General features: G+C 37.7%; 1 protein-coding gene across 1 annotated transcript in view; it reads right to left on the bottom strand.

Annotated features, from left to right (window-relative positions):
• The window catches only part of LOC109084452 (sorting nexin-30-like), a 17,065-nt gene extending 3,858 nt beyond the window's left edge, over positions 1 to 13,207 (bottom strand). The window contains exons 1-6 of the mRNA XM_042732151.1: positions 12,943 to 13,207; positions 9,799 to 9,987; positions 9,063 to 9,173; positions 8,682 to 8,840; positions 4,425 to 4,614; positions 2,418 to 2,617 (exon numbers count right to left, since the gene is read on the bottom strand). Coding sequence (XP_042588085.1) covers positions 2,418 to 2,617; positions 4,425 to 4,614; positions 8,682 to 8,840; positions 9,063 to 9,173; positions 9,799 to 9,987; positions 12,943 to 13,068 — 975 coding nt within the window. The 5' untranslated portion in view covers positions 13,069 to 13,207. The remainder of the gene's footprint in view (positions 1 to 2,417; positions 2,618 to 4,424; positions 4,615 to 8,681; positions 8,841 to 9,062; positions 9,174 to 9,798; positions 9,988 to 12,942) is intronic.
• Between the last annotated feature and the right edge of the window lie 505 nt (positions 13,208 to 13,712).

The following is a 13,712-nucleotide window of genomic DNA, read 5'->3' as shown; positions in this document are numbered from 1 at the left end:
GAAATCTCAGGCTTGTCACAGTCTTATAAATTGAACAAAACCTCTCACATCTTGATATCACCACAAAACAAATTAATAAATCAAATTAGCAAATTCGTAATTAATAACAAATTAAAACTACTATACAAACTACTATAACCAACCTTAATCAAATACATACAGTACACTCACATAAAGTAGTTTCACTGCAAAATTTTATAGTATAATGTATATATGTATGTGTGTGTGTATAGATAGATAGATAGATAGAACAGACAGACAGACAGACAGACAGACAGACAGACAGACAGACAGACAGACAGATAGATAGATAGATAGATCTGTAAAGCTGTTTTAAAAAAACTGTGTGTGTTGTGAAAAGTGCACTACAAATATATTTGACTTAACTTGACTTTAAAAGAAGAAACCAATGATCTAGTTGCTGAAATACAACTATTTAATTATGTTCATAATTTACGCAGTTCTTTTAATTATGTTATAATTTAAGCAGTTACGCAACTGTAGTCCTGGCAATCATTTTAGAGAAGTTTTCAAGAAGGAAATATAAAGCTTTTTTTCACTACATTTGCTGATGGTGTAGATGTGTCAAACTACGACAGAGAGGAAGTGATTTTATCTGTTGAGTTTGCATAAGAACGCTTCCTCAGCTGTATATGGCAACAATTATTTCTATCAGTATTTTTGCCCTTGTTTTCCAGTATAAATATCTACGCGCATTTAAAACAAGATACATACACTACTGTTCAAAAGCTTGGGGTCATCAAGGCTGCATTTATTTGATCCAAACTACAGCAAAAACAGTCATATTTTGAAATATTTTTGGAATTTAAAATAACTATTTTCCATGATAATTCACTGAAAAAACAAAAACAAAAAAAAAACATGAAATTTATTCCTGTGATCAAAGCTGATTTTTCAGCATCATTACTCCAGTCTTCAGTGTCACATGATCCTTCAGAAATCATTCTGATATGCTGATTTGCATATAAACATTTCTGCTTATTATCAATGTTGAAAACAGCATTTTTTGCATTGAAAAGGAATCTTGAAATATGCTTAGCTTCCTTATCCAGATAGTGTTTTCTTGCTTTAAGATCATTCTTAAAAAATAAGATTTTTTTGTTAGATTCACGTTTAAAACAAGAAAAAGCTATTTGCCGGTGGGTTAATTTAAAAAAAAAAAAAAATTATAATAATGCAATTCAAGATACAATTCAAAACGGAAATGGAAAAAGAATGAAGAAACAGAGTGAAGAAAAAATGGTGTTGAAAGACACCATGCTGCATCATGCAGTGCAATTACAGCGTTTCAGCTAAAAAAAAAAAAGAAGCAGCTTCTAATATAAAATAAACATCAAAATGACATTATTATGAGACCTTTCTTGTATTATATTGTAACTACCGAACACTCCAAATTTCACACACAATAAATTAACATTGGCTTAGTATTGGGAGAATATGCAGTCAGAAAAAAACTGCAAACCATTACATTCCCTCTGCAAACAGTCAGAAAGGAAGTGAAGCATTCTGCTTACGGTCTATTTCTCAATGACATAAATTCTTTCCCAGCAGACAGATGAGGGAAACTCTGCTGGACGCTCCATATTAAAGGGTTAGTTCACCCAAAAATGAAAATTAGGCTGCATTTTACTCACCCCCGAGGCATCCTAGGTGTGTATGACTTTCTTCTTTCAGACGAATCCAGTCGGAGTTGTATTAAAAATTGTCTTTGATCTTTCAAGCTGTATCATTGCAGTCAGCAGGTGTAGCATTGCTTCATTCCAAAAGAAGTTAAATAAAAAGCGCCCATCCATTAAAAAAAAGTGTCTCACACTCACACAAGGGGGGGGGCCTTCTGTAGCGAATCGATGCGTTTTTGTAAGAAAAGCATTGTCAGCGCTGCGCATGCGCCGGTGAGTCTCATGAAAACCAACATTTGTTAAATCTGTTAACAGGATCAAAGGATCAGCGCTGACCTCATACATCATCCGCCCGGAGCTGCTTCCATGTACAACAGTGAGCACAAGCTAGATTCAAGTGATTATTACATTTTGAATTTGGATATTTTTCTTACAAAAACACATCGATTCACTACAGGAGGCATTTGTTCACCCGCCGTGTGAGACACTTTATTTTAATGGAAGGGCGCTTTTTATTTCACTTCTTTTGGACTGAAGCAATGCCACAGCCACTGACTGCAACGATAGAGCTTGAAAGATCAAAGACAATTTTCTTATATAACTCCGACTGGATTCATCTGAAAGAAGAAAGTCAAATAACTTTGGAGTGCCTCGGGGGTGAGTAAAACGCAACCTAATTTTCATTTTTGGGTGAACTAACCCTTTAATGCTGAATCAAATTAAAATCACTTGAAAGGGGGAAGAAATGACTAAAAAGCTCATCTGAGAGCCGCTCACCTTCATGGACTCGATGTACAGGACGTATTCTCTGAGCACAGGGAGAAAGTCTTCACTCATGTCCTCCGTGAGCTCCTCCAGAGCGCTGGAGCAGTTCGACATGCACCCCGACACCCCCTCCAGAGGATCATGGAGGTCCTCCTCAAAAGACGACCAGGAGGAGTAGACCGGTCCATACTCTCTCAACTCCATTAGGAACTCTGACACACAGAAACAATGAAAAAGAGGACTATTGTTCTACTATTTTGTAGTATTTATTTTTACCACCAAATTCCACAAATAGGCTCTGTTTTAAAACCTATTGAGCTATCTTGCAGTCTACTTCCTAAACAGGGTTGCCAGGTTTTCACAACAAAACCAGCCCAATTGCTACTCAAAACTAGCCCAATCTCATTTCGAGGGGGTGCCACAGTAAAAATCAATTTCTGGGAGGTAAAATACATGTTTTTTGGCATGGTTTCCCTGATAATATTCACATTTTTATGGGCGAAATATCATGTTTTTGGGGTCGCTTCAACCCGCGGCAACATTGTTAAAGTAGCCCAATTCCACGGGAAACCTACAGACTTGGCAACACTGCTCCTACATGAATTTGGAATTTGTGAGTCTGATCTGAAACAACCTGCATAAGTTGTTATAGACTTAACTGTTCTCTATTCTAATGTATTTTAAATGCAATTTATTGCTGTGATGCAGCGCTGAATTTCCAGCATCATTACTCCAGTCTTCAGTGTCACATGATCTTCAGAAATCACTCTAATATGCTGATTTGCTGCTCAAGAAACATTTCTGATTATTATCGATGTTGAAAACAGTTGCACTGCTTAATTTTTCTGATTATTGTATTTTTGTGATTTGTCAGGATTCGCGATGAATAGAATGTTCAAAAAAGCATTTATTTGAAATAGAAATATTTTATTTGAAATAGAAATGTCTTTACTGTCACTTAATCAATTTAATGCACCCTTGCTGAATTAAAGTATTAACTTCCTTTTAACAAAAATATTAAGATGTCGAACTGTAGTCCATTAAGATCAGACTGCAAGTAAAAGCACTGGAGAGTTGATTTACAGTAGAAATTGAAGAGTCATTCTAACTGAATGTGACACTGACACAGTTTTTTTCATGTTTTAGGGGCCATTCACACAGAACACGTCTTTGCATCTAAAAATGTGAAAACAGCACTCAGGAAATTTTTTTTTTTTTTAAAGTTCAGCACATACTGCCTCCTCCGCCATGCTGCTGTCAAATAAGCTCATTGAAAACAGCATTGCGTTACGATGCCAACTTGCGATTCCCCGGGGAACACATGATAAAAATTGAAGCCTGAATGCATAAGTCGCTTGTCCCGCCTCTAAATGCCAATTTAATTTAATTTGTCCCGCCTCTGGGGTCTTCTGATTGGTCCACTGTTTTGGAACTGACATTGATGAGCAACGCTCATGTATAAAACATAAAAATTTAAATTGTTTTAACTTAACATGGCGTCTTAAAAACATGGCACTCGACGGTCATGCATGCACGTGTTTGCATAACAATTAAAAACTAGTACTTTGGAATGGAAAAACGTGTTCTGATTGGACGGCCCTGAAAGCTGCTTGCTTTAAAGCAATCTACTGTATAAAGTGCTTTATAAATAAATGTGGCGTGACTTCGCTTGAGTGCGGAACTGCAGAGCTGCTGTAAACATATCCACATTGTTATGGTCAGATGCTTTCTTAACTGCTGTTTTCTCACCACTAGCATTTCTGTTGTGTGTTTATTTTGTTTTTTAGTGGAGAACGGGCAGCACATATTTACATATTATTCTTAACATCACTCTCAGCAGCTCAGGCGGCAGCACTGGGATGTTAACTAAACAGAAAACTGCCACAAAGATATTTCAAACTTCTTTTTACCCTTTCATGAAGAACGAAAAAGAGCTTCGCTGTCAGTGTATCCAGGCCTTTAGGATGGAAAATTGAATGGATGTAATTTCTTTTAAACGCCAGGTGGGATGCTCTTTACCTGACTGCTCTTTGATGATTCTCTGTGCTATCCTGTCAATGGTGCCCAGTTTCTGTGTGAACAAGTCCAGATAGTCGCCCATGGCAGCAAACTCCACCGGCCGTGCCCTCAATTTATAACCACCCGTCACATACTTCACAGATTCCCCCATTTTAGTCAGCAGAGCCAGTCCTTGACGCTTATTCAAGTCCTGAAAGTCAAGCATACAGCACATCAATTCTGTCTCACGGCCAAGAAATACCTGCCAAACCCAATGAAATCCCACTGAGTTTCTGCAGCAAGCTTTCCATGCTGGAACATATAACCTGGTAGCAACATATTGCAAATGCTCAATGTTTTCAGGCTACTCTCAAAAAGACATCTGGTTCTGGTCATAAACAGCTAGTAAGGGTTTCCAGCATTGGCAAATGGCAATCCAACACATCACCGGCACAGACTGTAAGAAACTATACAAACAAGAAGCATGACACATTTATGATTACTGTACACTTAAGAGATGTGTTTCCAAATTTAAATTCCAAATTTATAAAGTCAGTTTGGACTCTGGAAATATGCTCACAAAAGTATTTAGTAACCTTACATTTACCTTTATTCATTTAGCAGACGCTTTTATCCAAAGCGACTTACAATTGAGGAATACAAAAAGGGATTCATCATAAAGAGGAAAATAAATGCAGGAAGTGCTTGCAATAAAGTTTCAGGCATTGTTCAGATTAGTACAAGCTAAACAGGGAGAGAATAAGGAAAAAGAAATCCAAGTTTGTTTTTTCGTTTTGTTTTTAAGATGAAGTCAAATGGTGACGAAAAATATTTGTTTTCAGGTATCATAGTATTCAGTATTCCGGATAGGGGTTGGAAGTTCATTCCACCAGCCAGGAACGGTGAACAAAAAAGTTCTGGAAAGTGATTTTGTGCCTCTCTGTGATAGTACCACAAGGCGTCCCTCACTCGTAGATCTTAGACATCTAGAGGCGATGTAGATTCTCAAAAGTTAGTTGAAGTAGGCGGGTGCTGAGCCTGTGGCTGTTCTATATGCAAGTATCAATGTCTTGAACTTGATGCAAGCTGCAACCAGGAGCCAGTGCAGGGAGATAAAGAGAGGTGTAACATGGGCGCTTTTGGGCTTGTTGAAGACCAGTCATGCCGCTGCATTCTGAATCATTTCTAAAGGTTTGATTGTGCTTTATGGAAGTCCAGCCAAAAGAACATTGTAATAGTCCAGTCTAGAAATGACAAGGGCCTGGATAAGAAGTTGTGGAGCATGCTCCGTTATGAAGGATCTTTCTGACGTTGTGCAATGCAAACCTGCAAGATCAAGCAGTTTTTGCAATGTGGTCTTTGAAAGTCAGCTTTGAAATGATCATTCTTCCATGCTGAGATGTTTGCCAGGCAGCTTGAGATCCTTGCAGCTACCGTTGGATCATCTGGTTGAAATGAAAGATAGAGCTGTGTGTCATCAGCATACAAAACTAAGGATAACCCATATGCCCTTATGATACCTCCCATCCATAGACCACCCATAAAGAAGAGAAGGGATCCAAGAACTGATCCCTGAGGAACTCCAGTGAGCAGTTGATGTGATGCCCAGTGATGAAAGCGCGGACAGGAGGATCTGATGATTCACAATGTCAAAAGCAGCAGATAGATTCAGCAAAATGAAAATTGATGATTTGGAATCAGCGAATGTCCAATTTTGAAACCTTGATCGGTTAGCGTCCAGTTGGTTATTCTGTGAAAGAAATGTCGATACTTGGTTGAAAAAACTTGTTTCAAGTGTTTTCGCTATAAATTGAAGGAGAGAAATGGTCTGTAGCTATCTGTAAGTGAAGTGTTTAATGTAGGTTTCTTGAGCTGTGGAGTTACCCGAGCCTGCTTGAATGCAGTGGGGAAGGTGCCTGTGACGAGAGATGTGTTGATGATGTGTGTGAGTGCTGGTATGAGTGTAGGGGAGATTGCTTGGAGAAGTTGTGAGGGGATTGGGTCTAGAGAGCATGTTGAAAGATGGCTGGAGAAGAGACTCTTCAATATTTCCTGTGTGTGTGAAGCTGAGAACTGGCTGTTGATTATTCTAGTTTAGTTTGTGAAGAATGTGGCAAAATCTGCTTTTAAATATGTGGTGGGGTGGTGGAGGGGGACAGAGGAGAGAATTTAATGTTTTGAAAAGATTACGTGTGTCAGAAGCGCTGTTGACCTAGTTGGGAAAATATGAAGATTTGGCAGTATGGACTTCAGCAGAGAAAGATGAAAGCAAAGACTGATACATAATCAGGTCTCTCTGCTGCCCTGAGCTTGGACCAATGTTCACAAAGAACATTGGAATATTTAGGGGGTTAGAAGGGGCAGCCCGTGCTGGCCTGGAGGAGAGAGGACAAATATCATCTAGACAAGAGGTTAAAGTACAGCATAAAGTGTCAATTGCTGCATTCACATCCAGAGATGAGAAATGGGTAGGTGAGGGAAGAGAGGGAGGAGGATACTACAGAGGAAAGATGTGAGGGTAAAATGGAACAGAGGTTTTGTCTAAAGGTAACAGGTAGAGTGGTTGGTGGCTCACAGGTAGCAAGATGCAGGTTAAATGTTATGAAGACGTGATCAGAGGTGTAAGGGTTTTACCAAAATGTTGTCTGCAACAGAACTGTGCATGTAAATTAAGTCCAGTTGGTTGCTAGATTTGTGAGTGCTTCTGGTGGTAAAGTGTTTTAAATCAAATGGAGCTAGAGTGAATGGAAATCTGCAGCATAAGGCTTGTCCAAATGAATACTGAAGACACCAAAGACAATAAGTGGATTGCCATCCTCTGGGAATGTGGACAGCAGCCCATCCAGCTCTTCTATGAAGGTGCCCAGTTGCCCAGGAGGGTGATAAATGACCACAACATGGAGTTTTACCAAAGAAGTTACAGTAATAGCATGGGATTCAAATGAGTTATTATTGCATAGGGGAGCATGGGTTGAGTATTTCTAATTGTTAGAAATGAGAAGACCAGTACCTACACCCCTCCCAACCTGACGTGGGGTGAGATAAAGAGAAATAGTTAGATAGAGCAGCTGGGGTTGCGGAGTCTTCTGGACGAATCCAGGTCTCAGTCAAGCACAAGATGCTAAGTGAAGTTTGGGAAGCAATAGCAGGAATAAGATCTGCTTTGTTGACAGCAGACTGACAATTCCAGAGACCCACAGAGAAAGACAGAGGTATAGAAGAGGACATGCAGATAGGACGCAGGTGAGCAAGACTTCAAAACTGACCCTTCAGGAATATTAAAGTCACAATGATTCGAAGATATTTTCTTCTGTATCGTTTTGTACATCTGAATGAAAAAGATTCCCAAAAACAGAAAAAATTATCAGAAAAAATAAAAAAATAGGGCAGGACTTGGTTCTGTGCATCAGTTGTTGATTGGATGTTGAGATGCGGACGTGGCACTCAAAAGCGAAGGCAGATGAACATGACCTTGCAGAGGCAGAGATTAAGTGACTAAATGACAGGATATGACATGCATGTCACAAAAGGGAAGAATTGTTTCACCACAAGACTTAGTTGTAGCATTTAATTCATCATTAAAAAACATTAAAAAAAAAAAAAAACACACAGATGAATCATTCACAACAAACTGGGTAGATTACTTAAAAAATTGTAGTCTGTTACTGATTACAGATTACACATTTTAAGTAATGCATTCTGACTCCTTTCTGAATTACTTTTATTCTAACTTGTTTTAAATTTACCATTAAACGTATCACACTGATATAAAAAAAAGCAAAGAAAATGAAAAAATATTCTATTTTTTTATATCAAACATCATTAAATCTTGCAATTATTTGCTTCATGCATGGTCTAACTGCTCGAGAGGTGCTTTTTTAACCAAATTCAGCCACATGGATTGCAAATTTATTTACAATACAAATACAAATTTACACAACCATTCTATATTGTAAATATAACTCCAGCTAAATAGTATGACACACAGTAGGATTTTCAGAAAGGAAAATCTAAAACAAAAAAAGAATTAGGAAGAAACAAATTCTACATGATTTACCGCCAATGTGTGAATAGTATGTAATCCATAAAATGTTACTGCAATCTGATTATGAGCATTATAAAATGTAATATGCTCTGATAATGAGTACTTTATTTTTGGAATCTGATTATGTAATCCAGATTACATGTAATCAGTTACAGCCCAGCTCTGTCTATAATATGCATTTAGAAAACAGATAGTGTGAATGTTTAATTTCATGCTGACTTTAAAGCACTGACCTTTGCTGAGAGAAATGCATTGAAGTGCTCGTTAAAAGAAAGCACGGGATGGTCTGCTACACGTTTGAGGAACTTGTCTAGTGCCTTTCTTCTGGTCTCCACAAACTCCTCTGAGAAACGGTCCACCACGCCCTTCATAACAAACTTCTCAGGCAAAGGCTAAACGATTGCAGAAAGGAGACACAACAACAAACGTAGCACATCACATGGTCTACAACAGCAGATTTTGCTTAATCTTGGCTGAAATATCAGTGATTGGAGCAAAAACGATACCCACAATATTAAATGCCTCATTACATAACAACTAATTGCACTTATGTGCAAATGCATTAAAACTAGTGGTTTTGAGCGCAGTGCAGTGAAGGCTCTTCCTCTACCTACTGGAATAAGATGGGTGGGTTGACTTTCCTCTAATTTGTTCCTCAGCCAGTCAAAGTCCTGGTAGCGTCGCCTTACCGAGTACTCAGGCAGGTCAAACTCTGTTCTTGTGGTCTGTAGGTCACACAGAAACAAAAACAGGTCAATAACTTTTTTTATATTCAGCAAGGATGCATAAATTGGTGAAAAGTGACAATTTATAATGTTACAAAACATTTCAAATAAATGCTGTTCTTTTGAACTTTCACAATATTACTGTTTTTACTGTATTTTAAACAAATGAATACAGCCTTAGTGAGCAGAAGAGACTTAATTAAAAAAGTGGTAGTGACTAGTGACCACTAACTTCTGAATGACTGTAAAATAGTAAAGTGTTTTAGTGATTGGCTGTTTTTAATGAGCATGTTACAGATCACAATGTGAGCAAACCACCCCCACAAAAGCTAAACTACAGCACTTACAAGAAAAGAGAAAAGCTGACCTCTTGACAATTAACTAATCTAAATACCAATAACTAATTAGTCATTTTAGCAGCCACAGTGCAGTTAAACTGGAACAAACTGATAGTTTAGAGATCAACGATAAACCACTGAGCCACAATCAACCAATAAAATCTGTCTAAAGAGGCTCATTATCCTGCAGATATCTGTAGTAAAGTTTTAAATAACACCTTTATATAATTGCACAAATAATAACAGCATCTCACTGTCAGTAAAGTCTGTGAGCTTTGCCCTCTGACCTTTGTGCAGACTCTGTAGGTGATATATGTCTCCATAGTAGACACGTGTTTCTTGGGGTCGTCCACAGTCACAAACAGATCGCGTGTTTCTCCGTCCAGATCGTCATCGAGCTGTAGGCGGTTCAGCAGAGATGAAGAGGAGGCGGGGCTTGATGTGTCTACTGGAGTCCCATTGGGCAGGATCAGGTCCTGGGGGCGGGATTAACAAAGACTGACTTAAATGGAGCTAAACAGATATTCAGCCTCAATATATGAGTACATAAACACATGAACATGATCTCTAGAACTGAGTCACTTCACCAGCATTTTATGGTTAAACTATCTCATATCATATACAAACAGAAACCTAATGGTGTTCAAAGCAACCCGTCAAAATAAAAGTTCAGTTTAACTTGAAGAAACCGTGACAGAAATAATACTTAATGTAATGACAGTACTACTACTACTAATATAAAAAAATATTATTAAAGCATTATTTAAACAGGAATATTTACCAGAACAATTAACTTTATTTAGCAGAAAAATGTAAATGCACAACATAGTATTTCTGTAAAAAAGAAAAAAAATGAATTAGAGATGCTTTTGATTATTAATATTTAATGAAATTATTAAAATGGAATCCAGCAAATCCACAATTTGGTAAAACAAAAAAAACTGAGAAAAAAAATTAAGAAAAAAAAAACATTTCATAGGGCCTATTTAATAATTTAAGTTTCATTATTTCAATTAATTAGACAAGCTTTTTGATGAATAAAATTTAATTTAACCAGAGTCTAGAAAAATTAAAACAGAAAAAACTGAATTTGGGACAAAAATATAAAACAGATTTTATAGGGCCCTACAAAACCCTCCAAAATGAAATATAAAGCTAAACTTGATAAACAGGATAAATTCAACATTTTTGGTAAACTTAATAAATGGGTTTAAGCAGCGCAACTGTTTTCAACATTGATAATAATCAGAAATGCTGAAAATTCAGCGCTGCATCAGCAATAAATCACACTTTAATGTGCATTAAACTAGAAAACAGTTTTTTTAAATTGTAATAATATTTGTTTACTGTATTTAATATTTAGATATTTTACATATATTGACAAATGTTTTTTTTTTTATAATGTATATTTATATTTACAATATATATATATATATTTATATACATATATTGACAAATGTTTTTTTTTTTACGTTACGATTTTTTACATACTCTTACATACTTTTACATACTCTTAAATGCTAATCAACTCTAAACTAATTTGAGTTTGTAGGCAACCTTCAGCAAAATGCTGGAATTACTATAACATCCTCTTTTCAGATCCAGCATTTAGGAAACTGTGACAGCTTTTTCCTGATCACATGCCCACTTTTGAGTGCGCTGACCTTCTTTTTGCTGAACAGCAGAAACGGCCCAAACCCGAGTATAGACATGAATGGACAGTCCGTATGACACACAAGATAAACAAACAGGCAACAGCCCATCATCTTCATCACTACAGGGTTTGTTTCTGCTATCAGTATCCTTCAGACACTTCTCTTCATCCAAAAACAGTGCTTTATCTTTATAATGAACAAACATGGTTTAATTAGCAAGCAGTGATTCTCAAAACTCAGAGATAAAGAGTTAACTGTCGAGATATTAGATATAAAACCAGAAGAAAACTATCAAATTCACTCATTCAGGACTGAAAGTATATGGTGCTTCTGCTTTGTTCTTCTCCTCAGAGTCCTCCAGAAACAAACAACTTTACGTCTTCACCAGAGTTCGTGAACTTACAGTCTGCAGTCACACACAAGCAATCTCATTCTTGACTCGAAGAGTGCAGACATACGTTGCCAACAGCTATGAATCACAGGGACGTCTCTCCAAAGGGAGGTATAATGACACAAAATGTTATAATTATTAAAACAGCCATTTTAATATGAAACAAGCATTCGCAGCATTTACAAGCAATTATCATATCCAACAAATAGGGAAGCCACGGTGCAAGTGCAACAATAATACATTTATGAGTGCAAAAAGAGCAGCGGCTCGAAAACAACTCTTCTGTGTCATCAAAAACACAACAAACTCTTGATTTAGCAGCTGCAGCAAGCTCAACACTGCTCTATTGTCCAGACACGTCTGACCTCATTATAGTTTACACCTCACACACTGCACAACAGCCATCTGCAGTAACTATTAAAATACTCTTACTAGAACTTACTAAAAGCAACTTTGCACACTGTGTTAAGCAGCACTCATATACATTTACTTATTTATTTTATTCTGTGTGGTTCGTGGTAAATTTACTTTCCCTTTAAGTCTTAAAGGACTAGTTCACGAAGAAATTAAAATCAGGCCTCGGGTCATCCAAAACATAGATGAATTTGTTTCTTCATCAGAACAGATTTGGAGAAATGTAGGAATCACATCACTGCAAGACATTAACTGATGGACTAGACTGGATTATTGTGATGTTTGGGCTCTCATTCTGACGGCACCCATTCACTTCCATTGGTGAGACAGTGACGCAGTGCTGCGAATCTGATGAAGAAACTCATCTACATCTCAGAGGGTGAGGACAATTTCAGCTATTTGTTTTTTATTATTATTTTGGGGTGGACAATTCCTTATTTTCCTTACTTTTTTATTTCCATTTTCTAGGCATACATAAATATTTAGTTGCATTTATTTTTGTGCATTTGATAAATAAACCTCGATATTATGTGCAACACTGATCAGTATTTATAACAGTTTGAAACTGAGAGATCACATACATATGATTTCAATTTAGCCAAACCTCTCGCGAGTTTAGATTTAACATAAAACGCTTCCATTGCATTTAATCTAAATATCTATAAAATGCACCTGAAAATAGACCCTGATGTGCACCATACTGATACCACGATGCATGTGCATAAACAAGGTAAGAACATTGCATATTTCCATACCACGATATTTACTAAAACATATTACTATGATGCCAATAGACGAAATGTCTCTGTGCGCTGTTTGTTGCTGGACAAACACACTACTTGTTTTATTACCCAGTTAAATATTTTAGACATAACGACACGCTGTGAGCTGATGGATTATGAAAGCTGTCCGGGTAGAGAGCGGTTCTGGGAGGTCAGAGGTTGCCCCGCACAGCCCCAGCCGGACCTCACCTTCTCCGCAGCGCTGCCGGGGTTCAGCGCGCTCTCCTCGGCGGACAGCGGGTGGAGGATGTCCTGGATGGACTTCTGTCCGGAGGAGGCCAGTGATCGCGGGGCGCCCGCACTCATCGCGCTCATCGGCTCTGATCGCGCAGGTGTTTTGATTTCACAGCCGCACGATCCGAGACAGCAAACATCTGTCAGAAGCGGAAGTAGGCTTGTCAGCTGACTCTCAGCGGAGACGCGCACTTCCGGATAAACATCGCCTCTTTTCAAATTAAAAGTCGCTCCTCGCTTCTTTGCGTAAAAGTCTTAGGATACACTGAGTTATCAAACATTCATCCCTGATAGCAGTTTGTCCCCGTTTCACTGGTTTGTATCATATTCAGTTGTCGTGTACATCGTTCCCAGAAATGAAAGGAGAAACTATGACTCTATGAGCGAAGCGCTCGAAACGCCGCAGGCTGCTGCTCGGAGCGAAAACATGTGATCAAACAGCGTTAAATATGAAGGTTGTGTAGGAATGACTGTTTTGCGTGTTATTAGGCAAAACATGCATACCAACATTTATCAAACAACGAACCTACATTATAAAACTGACCCGAGATCAGTCAAAACCATACAGTATACCAGATCAACACCATCTAGCGGCAAAACAACGGAACTGTGAAATGTTTAGCATTATAAATAAATAAGCGTTTGTGCAAATGCAAATATATATATATATGTGTGTGTGTGTGTGTGTGTGTGTGTAGCCACAAAATAAAAGTAAAAATTCATAC

This window comes from Cyprinus carpio, chromosome B10 (genome assembly GCF_018340385.1).
Source record: "Cyprinus carpio isolate SPL01 chromosome B10, ASM1834038v1, whole genome shotgun sequence".
NCBI lineage: Eukaryota > Metazoa > Chordata > Actinopteri > Cypriniformes > Cyprinidae > Cyprinus > Cyprinus carpio.
The sequence above is the reverse complement of the archived record's forward strand: the minus strand, read 5'-3'. Positions and strand labels throughout refer to the sequence as shown.